Source organism: Natator depressus, chromosome 1 (assembly GCF_965152275.1).
Source record: "Natator depressus isolate rNatDep1 chromosome 1, rNatDep2.hap1, whole genome shotgun sequence".
Taxonomy (NCBI): Eukaryota; Metazoa; Chordata; order Testudines; family Cheloniidae; genus Natator; species Natator depressus.
Genome location: NC_134234.1, coordinates 24,886,463 through 24,898,809, shown reverse-complemented (window position 1 = coordinate 24,898,809; position 12,347 = coordinate 24,886,463). Strand labels below are relative to the sequence as shown.

Genomic DNA, 12,347 nt, shown 5'->3' with positions numbered 1-12,347 from the left:
AGCTTCTCCCCCAGCTGGGCATTACCAGCAATTAGTATTTATAAATCCCTCGGCCTCCCTTCAGGTGCAACTATGAAAATTAATTGGCCCCATCTGGAGCCTCCTTAACTCCATCAGGGCCACTGTGGAGTGAACACCCCATCATAATGACTTTTTTCATTTGACAAGTGGGTTTTCAGAAGTGGGATATAGCTCATGTATGATGCTGTCATGCACAAACATGAAATACACTGAATGATAGGAGTGCTCCCTGCAGTTTATAATTCTGCAGTATTGTTAGGCCACTTGTGTTTAAGATTGCATTAAAACGAGGGCTTGTATAACACACAGAGTGTGGCTGAAAATAGCTTTGTGTGATTGAATTGCAAATGCAATTATTTAATTTCTCTCCGAGGCCCGCACAATTTCTCCTACCCTCAAGTAGTATCAGGAGTGCCAGATGGGTTGCAGAACCTCCACTTTAGTGACAAAGGGATCTATTGTTGGAACGCATCAAGTTAATTCAAACTCCTGAAGGTAAAACAAAGTTAAAATGCTTGTGGAATATCAGCCTTTGATCAGCTTTGTGATGGCCTATAAAATCCTCTACAAATTGAGAGAAGTCGGTTGATTTTGATTGCTGTTTCAGTGTCTTTTTTGTTTGTTTGTTTCCTGTAGAGGAGTGCTTAAATACCAGACTAACCTAGAGGAACACCCTCCTGGCTGCTTTCATCCTAACACAACTCTCCGAGAGGATATTCCAGTGCCAGGCACTTTTGAAGAGCCTTTTCCTGAATACGCTCCTGAGCCTTTCCCAGCAGAACTGGAACCATTTGTACAAAATAATTTTGTGAGAATTTGCACTGAGGAACCCAAGTTCCAGTCGCACTTCCCAGAGGTCTGTATGATCCGATATTTCACGTTTTACAGGCAATGCCAAGTCTTTCAGTCAGCCACGACCACTAATTATTACTTCTCTGGACCAGAAGTTTTAATAATGGAAAATATTAAAACCTTATCAGGCATCAGCCCACGCCACCCCCCCCCCCAGCTTTTACAGCCCGAGTTCCAGCCAGAGCCACAATGTCTACACAGCTCTTTTTAGGGCAGCATCGTGAGCCCCCGCTAGCCCACGTCTGTCGAACCAGGCTGGGAGGCTGGCTGCTGCAGACTGTGTAGGCACACACTGTGTGTCCTTGGGCAAGTCACTTAATCTCCCCGTGGCCAAATCCCATCTGTAAAATAGGGCTAAGAATGCTTCCTATCTCCCACTCTTTGTCTATTTAGACTGTGAGGGTGGGATTCACAAAATTATTTAGCTATCTAAACCCAAGATGTAGGCACCTAAGTCTCAGTTTGCGCTCCACTGTGATCCACAAAACTCCTGCTGAAACCGCAGGTGCCTAAATTCACTCAGTGGCTAAGTTTTTTTGCAGTCAACGTTCCCTCAGCACCTGTGTTTCTGCCTCTGGGCATGCATACTGCTGGCTCCCTCTAGATGTCTGGGTGCCTATCTCCTGCCTAAGCCCCAGAGCAATTCACAACCAGAGAAGGCAGGCAGACAAACACCTATGTTGTGTGCCAGGCCCAGTTCAATAGGTGAGCCCAAAAGCCACCTACTGGAGCAGGCCGCTCAGGCAAGTTCACACAAAACAGCTGGGGTGAGAAAGGGAAGGAGAACTTCCTTTATAACTTTTAATCTAATGGTAAGGGTATTCACCTGGGATGTGAGAAACCCGTGGTTCAAGCTCCCCTCTGCCTGATGAGGAGGAGGGATCTGAACGGGGATCTACCACCTCTCAAGTGCTCTAACTGCTGGGCTATGGGACATGCTGATGTGGAAATAGAGAGTATCTATTTTAGAAAGACAGCCAATCTTGATTTAAAGACTTCAAGTGACAGAGAATCCATCACATCACTAGGTAATATGTTTCAGTGATGAATTACCACCTGTTAAAATTTCTACTTTATTTCTAGTCAGAATTTATCTAGCTTCAGCTTCCAAACATTGGATCTTGTTATGTCTTTGGCTGCTAGATTACAGAGCTCTGTACTATCAGAAATCTTCAGCACACATAGTTATTTAAAGACTGTGATAAAGTCACATATTAACGTTCTCTAGGATAAATAAAATAGATTGAGCTATTTACACTTAAAGTTAAGTACAGGCTTTAGTGCTTTCCTGCATAGTGATGCTTTCCTGAATTGAGGTCGGAGTGGATACCAACAGTACAGATACTATAGACAAATGTATTAGCCATCATGCACACAGATTCCACAGTGAGCAGTACAATATAAACAAAACTTTCATCTTGACCACCACTACAGATGGCTATCTACACCCGCCGAAAGCCTATTTTCATTAGTATCAAATTCAATGAGAATGTTAAAAAAGGAAGGAGGAAGCAGAGTTCATTCTAGAAAAATGTGAAAAGAAAAATGGAATTTTAGAAAAGATCAATAGACTCAAGATGATTTAATTATGATATATGTATGTCCCAATCTACCAATCAGAAACAGGGCTTAATTCTAGGATTTGTGCAAACACAGTGGTCTACACGGTCCCTGTCCTCTGAAGAGCCGAAAATCTAGGCGCACAGAGCACCACACAAAATATCCAGTTCAGTATTGGGCCGAATATTACCCAAAAGCTCCTCAGCTGCCTGTCCCATCTGCCCTTCACCTTAGTTATTTGAGGAGGTATGTTGAAGTTGTTCCACTTTAATTAAATAACTGAATAATTCACCATTAATTGGGCCAGAGAAAGATTTAGAATGATTCTGTAGCCTTGTGATTAGGGCAGTCACCTCCTCCTCCTCCTCCATTGGGACTACTTGCAAAGTAACGGGTAGTGATCAATGGCTCCATGTCTGGTTGGCAGCCGGTGTCAAGTGGAGTGCCCCAAGGGTCGGTCCTGGGGCCGGTTTTGTTCAATGTCTTCATTAATGATCTGGAGGATAGCATGCATTGCACCTTCAGCAAGTTTGCAGATGACACTAAACTGGGAGGAGAGGTAGAAATGCTGGAGGGTAGGGATAGGATACAGAGGGACCTAGACAAATTAGAGGATTGGGCCAAAAGAAATCTGATGAGGTTCAACAAGGACAAGTGCAGAGTCCTGAGTTTAGGACAGAAGAATCCAATGCACCGCTACAGACTAGGGACTGAGTGGCTATTCAGCAGTTCTGCAGAAAAGGACCTAGGGGTTACCGTGGACAAGAAGCTGGATATGAGTCAACAGTATGCCCTTGTTGCCAAGAAGGCCAATGTCATTTTGGGCTGTATAAGTAGGAGCATTGCCAGCGGATCGAGGGACATGATCATTCCCCTCTATTCAGCATTGGTGAGGCCACATCTGGAGTACTGTGTCCAGTTTTGGGCCCCACACTACAAGAAGGATGTGGAAAAACGGGAAAACATCCAGTGGAGGGCAACAAAAATGATTAGGGGGTTGAAGCACATGACTTATGAGGAGAGGCTGAGGGAACCAGGATTATTTAATCTGCGGAAGAGAAGAATGAGGGGGGATTTGATAGCTGCTTTCAACCACCTGAAAGGGGGTTCCAAAGAGGATGGATCGAGACTGTTCTCAGTGGTAGCAGATGACAGAACAAGGAGTACTGGTCTCAAGTTGCAGTGGGGGAGATTTAGGTTGGATATTAGGAAAACCTTTTTCACTAGGAGGGTGGTGAAGCACTGGAATGCGTTACCTAGGGAGGTGGTGGAATCTCCTTCCTTAGAAGTTTTTAAGGTCAGGCTTGACAAAGCACAGGCTGGGATGATTTAGATGAGGACTGGTCCTGCTTTGAGCAGGGGGTTGGACTAGATGACCTTGTGAGGTCCCTTCCAACCCTGAGATTCTATGAGTCTATGATTCTAAAGCTGTGTCTACATTTATGGCGGCATGTAAGAGTACAGACATTGCATGCTCAGCTAGCATGGTGAGATACGGCTTCGGCCAGTAGCATAGTGTAGAGTGCCCTACCTGCCTGAACCCCCAGGGTATATACTCTGCACGGCTCTCTGTACGTCCACACAGTGCCTCTCGTGACTACCCTGCTATTTTTAGCAGTGTAGTGTCCTACTGCCTCACTGGAGCCTTTCACTGTGACATAGAGAATCACAGAACCATAAGGTTACACGCGAGGGTCATCTAGTCGAATCCCCACATTTTGACCTAAACACCACCGTGGCACGTGTGGACACAGCCGGCCTTTCACTGCGGCCTGTGGCTACATGTGTAGTGCCTGTATTTCAGATGCAGCCATGAGTGTAGACATAGCCTAAGACATTAGTCACCATAAGGATGGTAGAACTAGGCTGTATAAGGAGTCATATTATTTTGAAATAAAAAAGGAAGAACATTCCTTGGAGTAATATTTTTGCTTTTCTTCTGCAGACTTGGCTTTGGATTTCTGGACCTTTGTGCTTATATTGTGCAGAAAGGCTCTATCGCTATATCCGCAGTTACAAACCGGCCACGATAACTTCAGTGATAAGCCATCCCTCTAATGTCCTTGAACTACGAATGAGGAAAGAAAACTTTAAAGCAAGGCCTGGTCAGGTGAGTTGACTCACAGCACATAAAACTCCAGCTTCTCTTATGCAAGGGTTGAGGGATGCTTTTAACTTTGGGGTATTGTTAGTAGCAGCCATAACCGAATGTTTTGAACGTAGCTTTTTTACCATTCATTTTTCTCTGGGTGATTTATTTCAGTACATTATTCTGCACTGTCCAAGAGTGTCAGCATTAGAAAGCCATCCATTTACGCTCACAATGGTAAGAAATCCATTTACTTTGAGTTATTGCATTTGAAGTAGTTTCCCATTTATTTATTTTTGGTGAGAGAGTGTTCTCTCTCATTCTCAGTGAAAATTCCTTGAATAAGAGCTTACGGTTCATTTCAGAGGCTACCGGTGAATATAAAGTGATTGTTATGTCTCTCAGCACTTTGTGTATTTAATTTTGTCTACTCTTGAGAAAATGATCATAGGAACCTGTTTTCTAACTTCCATTAGTGGGAAATAATAATAATAATAATAATTAATAAAAAATCCATTCTATTTTGCTCATTCAAATATAAACAAAACAGCACTGAAAATCTTTATGTGGAATTAGGCAAAAACTTTTATTTTGTCTGTTTGGTGAAATAAACTTAAACAAAGACATTGCGTCAGTTTCTTTTAGTTTAGTCCATAAGTAAGTTCCTTTTTCAGTCTTCTACTATGTTAGTGATTTGTTGCGAAGTTTACCAGTGATGTAGGACCAGTGAGATGGTACAGTTGGAGAGTATGGACCTATTTTGTTGTCTTATTATGACTGATTTACCCCATTGTAAGTGTGAAAAGACCAGAATTAGACCCATTTAATTTAAATATTAAATAGAAAATATCTTTTGATAGTTCTCCCTGTATTGAAGCTGACAGATTGGACAAATGGCCAGTGTGATGTCAGGTTCCAAAATAACAACCGCTGCTAGCAGCTAGCATGGAATTGACCATTATAATTAACGACACTTGACCAGATCCTGCAGATTTTACTCTGGCAAATCTTTGAATTGACTCCTATGGGAAGTTTGCCAAAGGAAAGACTGCAGAAGTGGGCTCAGTGGTATAAATTGACAAGTTCATTGACATTAAGTTGATTGCACTGGTTGAGGATCTGGCCCACTATTTGGAAAAGTCTGTTACAGTGATGGCACCCATTGCAAGAAGCAAATCTCAAGACTGGGTGAGACAGATATGGTTTCTCAGGCAATATAAATAATTCATTTATATTCAAATACAGTGTTATGTATTTTCAGCTGAGTACAAATATCTAGTTGATAGATTAGTTTAGATCTGTAGCAGAAGAGATGGTAAAGTAACTTTCTCTTATGTACAATGCATTCTATACTGAAATAGGGTGATGTTAACAGCCTATAGGATAGGTCCATCAATGTCTATTAGCCAGGATGGTCAGGGATGCAACCCCATGTGCTAGGAGTCCCTAAGCCTGTGACTACCAGATGCTGGGACTGGACGAGAGAGGGTGGATCACTTGACAATTGCCTGTTCAGTTCATTCCCTTGGAATCATCTGGCACTGGCCCCTGTCAGAAGACGGGATACTGGACTAGATGGACCATTGGTTTGACCCAGTATAGACGTTCTTATGTTCTTATATAACATAGTATATACTGCTTTAAATATTCCTTCATATTAAATTGCTATTTTGACATTAGCTCTGATTTTTATTGCCCCAAATGTATTTCAGTAGCACTTTAATTACACTGGAGTAGATGCTATTACTGGGTGGTTTATTGCATAATAAGGACTTGAAACATCTAGACTTATAATAGTCTTCGCTGTCCAGCTTAGGCAGGGGACAGTCGTTTCCAGATGTCTTTCTAGGTCATTGTTCTGCCTTGGGCTTCTTCTTTGCTTAGAAAGCTTTTTTCACTGCAATATAATGCTAGACATAGGACGAGGCTTAAGGGTATGTAGGCAATATCTTTACTCAGTAATTTTTCCCCCCTGCTGCTGTCTGACCTACTCGTAGGTAGCAAGCATTAATGATTTCAGTGTGAGTTTTGTCAACTTTTCTTATTCTTTTACATAAATAATAATAAATAATAATAATAATCTCTTCTTGTTATTTTATAATGTGCATGGTGCTTAATAGACAAGTGAAAGTGATAGATCTGGGAGCTTACAATGGACATAATGCAGCAAGTAATGCCAATAGACAAAGGCTGGAGGGAAGGGGACTATGGGCACAGAAGGAGGGCTTTGTATCTTTATTGGTCCCTCTTAAAAAAAAAAAAGGTTTAATATGTTGCTGCTTGGATTAATGCCCAGTAATAAGGCTGGGGTGGAAGCCCGATACCTGCTCCCATTGAAGCCTCTGGCAAAACTCCCACCTGTCTCTATTGCAGCCAGAGTGTACACTAGATCCCAGCCAAGTGAGGTAAATGAGATGGCATTTTGTAAAGAGGTGGAGTAATTTGTGCAATTTAATAGTTCCCCCCCCCCCCCCCACCCGTGGAAGGGGTAAGGCATGAAACTTGTATGAGGATTTGGCAAGGCAAAGTCCATATCACTACCTAGGGCTCAGAGCTGCTCTCCTGCCTACTCCTACTGTGGCTGCTATTTTACCCTCTAAGCTGGATCAGCAGTCAAAGGCTTCAGTGCCACTTGTGCAGCCTGGTGAAATCACTGGATCCATGCAGTCATTGATCCTCCTCCAGCCTGCCCCAATGACTGAAACATTTTGCTACTTGAAAACACATTTTTCTTTTCTAATATGAAAATTCCATTTATTTTTATCCATGCTTTCATTTTGTCTCGCTCAAAATTTCAAGTTTCCAGAGGGGTGAGGAAGAGGTAGCACAGCTTCTGCAGTCCCCTGGAGGAATCCTGCTGGCCAGCTCAGCAAATTATTTTGGGAGCTCTCAGGTAGCTCACAATAGAATAGAAGTTGCACCGTCCTTGAATAGGGTACATCACCCTCCCCATTGGCTCTCCGCTACCTTTGTACAACTTTTGTCAATATGCTCTCTATTAAGCAGATTTAAGAATATTTATTTTCCTAGGTCCCTTTCAGAGCATCGAACAGTCACTCCCAAAGTGCTGGTTGGTGTGGTATTCAAAAATTCTTCTACTTGGACCCCTGTGTGCCCAATTTCCTTACTTTAGATGAGTATTTCCTATCACTTTTCACAACAAAACCCCAGTGGAGTAAGATAAAATAAACATGGAATCTTTCCTTTATTGCAGCCTGTGTGCCATTGCTTCTGAACTCCCACAGGGCCTTGTCCAGGGCTCATTCAGATCAATGAGAATCTTTCCACTGGCTTGGAGGGGCTTTGGGTTAGGGCGACAGGCTCATTATGCACTTTAATAGGGGGCTTGCCGAACAAGTTAACAAGAATGTTCAAGGCATTTTACCTTTTTTGTTGGCAAGGGTTGTTTTTTTGTTTTTTTTTTAAATTGTATATCACTTTTAATTAGGATACGAGGTGTTCCTCACTCTGTGTTACACAGATTAATCTCGTGAGTCCTATATTTCTGGGTAAATATATATCTTTGGCCAGGATTTTCAGAAGGGGCTCGTGATTTTTGGATGCCTCCATTTTTGGGTGCCCGATTTGAAATTCCTTAAAGGGACCTGATTTTCAGAGGGTTGATGCTCAGAATACTATGAAAATCAGGCCCATTTAAGGTGTCGGAAGTTGGGAACCTCAGGACTGAGGCACCCAAAATCAGTAGTCACCTCTGGAAATCATGCCTGCAGTCTCCAGAACATCTCTCTACACATGTTAATTGCTCAGCAGTTTCTCTGTGAGTGGGAGGGTGGAATTTATGTATTCTGTCATGCAGTTTAATGCTTAATGCCTGGAGCCATCTCTTAAGGCTCTTCAGTAATAGCAAACATCAACAGTTATGTTTGTTTCAAACACCGTAGTGCTGGTCCTGTAAAAGTTCAGTTCAGATTTCCAAAGCATTGCTTTCACTCTTTTTGGTACCATCAGATCAAAATTCTCCACCCCTTTCTTTCCCCCTTCCAAAAAATATGTACACATTTATGGGGCTGATTCTCTAATTTACACCAGTTTTAAAATGGTTCAACTCCACTGTTGTCAGCAAAGTTGCTCCTGATATTAACGACGCGAGTGAGAGGAGAATCAAGGGCAACAGTTTATATGGAAAGTTTTGTAGAAATCTTTGTCTTCTGTTTCTTTCAGTCTCAGTTCTAGATCTTCCACTCATGGGTATTGAATTTCCTCATTTTATAGATGCTTAACCACAAAGATGATTATTTGCTAGCAGCATGAAACCACAATCCTAGTAATTTATGGTTGCACATGTTTCCTTTTTACTGATGAATGACTTCAGAAGAGGGATTCTCATTTAAAATATTCATTGCAATATTAGAAGAGAAGTAGCTTTTTATGTAATACGTTGGCATCACTTCTTGCGTTGGCACATCGTGCTTGGCTCTATGCCTTGGAGCATACAACTTTACATTTTGCAAATGTAAAGAGCTGTAGAAGTTACAGGGTCCTTTCATGTGGTCTCAGTTAAACCCACTAAGGAGTCAAAGCAAGCCACAATCTTTTACAAGCTATAAATATGTAGCTTGGCTAATAAATAAACTTGCATCTACCCTAAATATCATTAAGTACATTGTATGGGGTAGCTGTGCTAATTTAATCATGTTAACTTTCTTGTGGAGGTGCGATGTAGCTTATTTTACAGGACTAAAAGAATGTGCATCTTTTCCACATGTCTTCACACGGATGTTGACTGTGTTAAGCCTTTATCCTGCACCAGGATCAGTCACTGACAACCAAATTTCAGTTGTGGATCTGAGCTAAAGGTTGGAGTGGTTCAGATCTGAGGTTTTGATTCAGACTATTATAGAGGTGTGAGCCAGCCACGAGGTTTGGAGCAGGGCAGAACTTTCCAGAAATGTAGGGCTGCTTGGATCCCCTTTGCCTTTTAGTGGTGCTCCCATCTCTAATTAGAATTCAACACTGTATTTCACAAAGAGGGGCTATTCCTTTCAGTTGTTTTGGTGTGACTTTAGTCCTGGATTGACAACCTTGCAGACTGACATCCTCTGTTCTAGCACATACAGAAATAGAGCAAGCTTTTCAAAAATGTCGTGCCAGTGTGCCTCACGTGTAGCCTGGAAGCACCACCTCTGATGGGAGAGATTCCATGGCCCATTCAGTCCTTGGTTTTGCTACTGAGACTGCCAACAAGGCTGTTATATAATTGCCTGTTGTGTGGTGGTGGTTTTAGAGGCTTGTCCATTGGGTGCCTGTTATGATGATCTTAATCAATTTCCGATATGCCCATCACCATGGTATCTAGGCATTATGGCGAAGCTGAATTATCACGTAAAGTGGCTTCATTATCTTCTGTTTTATGCCAGTAAAGTATAGCTGACACTGAAATTGGTGATTCCGTTCTAAATTCAAAGAGATTGGGAGCCAAAGGGCTGTCCTCTTTAGTGTCCAACAAGGATTTCCTAAATTTTATACTGGAGAGATTTCAGTAGTTCAACACTTCAGCATAACAGTATATCAACACTTATTATTGTAGCCCCTAGAAGTCCCAACTGAGATTGGGACCCAACTATGCCATGTGCCGTACATATGCATAGTAAGGGACAATGCCTGCCCCCAAAAGCTTGTAATCTACTTAGAGAAGACAGACCAAGGGAAGGACTTTACAGATGGGGATCTGAGCTGTAGTGGTATTGAGTGACTTGCTCTAGGTCACACAGGGAATCTGTGGCAGCGTTGGGAACTGAACCCTGGCCTCTCGCGTCCCTGTCCAGCGTTTAAATGGCAAGACCATAATTCTTTTCTTCATTAAGGTTATTCAAGCTGCTCATTCTGCTGCTCTCTAGCATGCAGAACATCATTTAATTGGAACAGGTGGAGCCGTAACTTGATTCCTTTAGCAAGAAGGGGTACGTTCCATAAGCCCTCACTTCTCTTCTTTAACTTGCTCATACCACACTGTGTCCTTCTGTTTTGCTTTGGGTCATAATGGAAGGGGAGCGAAAGGCAGAAAAGGGAAGATATTTATTCTTGGCTTTTTTTTAAGGTACTGAAAACTATGCAAGCACAGATCCCTCTGAGCTAGAGCTGATTCTGCTCCCTGGCTTTACACATCTCCTGGTAATGTTGAGGTATTTCTGTTACCCTGCTTTACTGTCCGAACCAGTACTGGTGTCTGCTGGAGACTGTCCCTTTGGCATTGCATTTCAGATGGAGGCTCCATTCAGTTTGAGGCCAGGTCAGTTCACAGGTATGGGCTTTGTTACTTCATCTGACAGTGAGAAGGCAGGACTACTGTTGGCATTGCAGAATTTTACTCACCACCCCTTCTTCCCCAGCATCACAGTTTCATTGTGCCATTCTCAGAGAAAGCAGAAGGAGCTATTTTCTCTCAGTCCTTTCTAGAGCATGCTTAGCTCCAATGAACAAGTTCCAATCTTAACATGGCTGAAATATCAGAGGAGACACAGAAGAAATCTCCTTTCTTTGAGGCACTGAAATCCAGTGGCACTGAGGTACTGTGACATCAGATCTCTTTTGGCTGTAGAGCTCTGTACTGCCATTTGCAGCATTTGTGGAGACCACAGTAAATCTTAGCCCACTATTTTCAAGTTCCTCAGTGAGAGAGGAACAACTATCTGAGGCCCAAGTACCTCTAGTGCACATAGATCAATCATCATCTGTCTGTGACTTCACGCATGGACATTTCATCCTTTCTCCATCATTTCCTCGTAAACCAACTGTGACGGGTTCCCCGCGGGGTGCCACCTGGAACCGGGGTTCCACTGTTCCCTCCGACCCACCAGCCTGACCCACAGCAGCCTCTCTCACTGTGCTGCTGTGACAAGCTATAGACCACTGCCAGTCCTACACTCCCACCAGCATTCGCACAGGCAGGGACACACCCAGCTGCAGTTACATGCAGGCTGACCAGCCACTGCATGAACCAACAATAGAGAGGCTACAGCCAAGATACCTCTAGCTTCCCAGCCTAGGACCCCTGAGCTGTACTGCCCTGCCTTGGTCAAAACTCGAACCAATATGAATTTATTATCCGGTTCGCCCCTCCCTCAATGTGGAGAGGAATATGCAACAAACTTGTGTTAACCAAGCTGAGAGTTTTCCCCAAACACTTCACTCAAAGTACACTGATTTAGATAAAGCAAAACCAAGTTTATTAACTACAAAAAGATAGATTTTAAGTGATTATAAAGAGATAGCAAACAGATCAGAGCAGATTACCCAGTAAATAAACAAAACTGCAAACTAAGCCTAAAATACTAGAAAGAGTGGATATGAATTAGGAATTTCTCACCCTGACTGCTGATACAAGTAGGTTTGCAGATTCTCAAGGCACAAGCTGCACTTGCTTTTGCAGCTTGGGCTCCCCACCCTGGTTCCAAGTCCTTTTCTTTCAGCGCTTCTCTCACGTGTTGAGTTGTGGGGGAGAGAAGAACAAGAGATGATGTCACTCCCTGCCTTATATAGCTTTTCCATGTGGCGGGAACCCTTTGTTTCAAATTTGGTTCCCAGACCAGTTTGTGAAAAAATACAGATACCCAAAATGGAGGTCAGAGTCATGTGGTCTGGTCACATGTCCTTGCAGAGTCACGGCAGCCATTATTTACAAGCTGGCCGAAACATTTACAGGAAAGCTAAGCTAATGCACAGCCCATTTTCTTTGTCGATGAGCCGTTAGCACTGTCTGGCTTCTTCATTTTTGTACCTGAAAGACTGGCTGTGGGTGTTTCCCAGAGTAAGCCCATTTGAAATACAGATCCATAGTCAATATTTATAACGTCGGATACAAAAA

General features: G+C 42.7%; 1 protein-coding gene across 1 annotated transcript in view; it reads left to right on the top strand.

The window, feature by feature from the left end:
* Positions 1-12,347, top strand: part of NOX4 (NADPH oxidase 4) — a 137,473-nt gene that overhangs the window by 22,525 nt on the left and 102,601 nt on the right. The window contains exons 7-9 of the mRNA XM_074943164.1: positions 658-877; positions 4,379-4,543; positions 4,697-4,759. Of these exons, the coding sequence (XP_074799265.1) occupies positions 658-877; positions 4,379-4,543; positions 4,697-4,759 (448 nt within the window). The remainder of the gene's footprint in view (positions 1-657; positions 878-4,378; positions 4,544-4,696; positions 4,760-12,347) is intronic.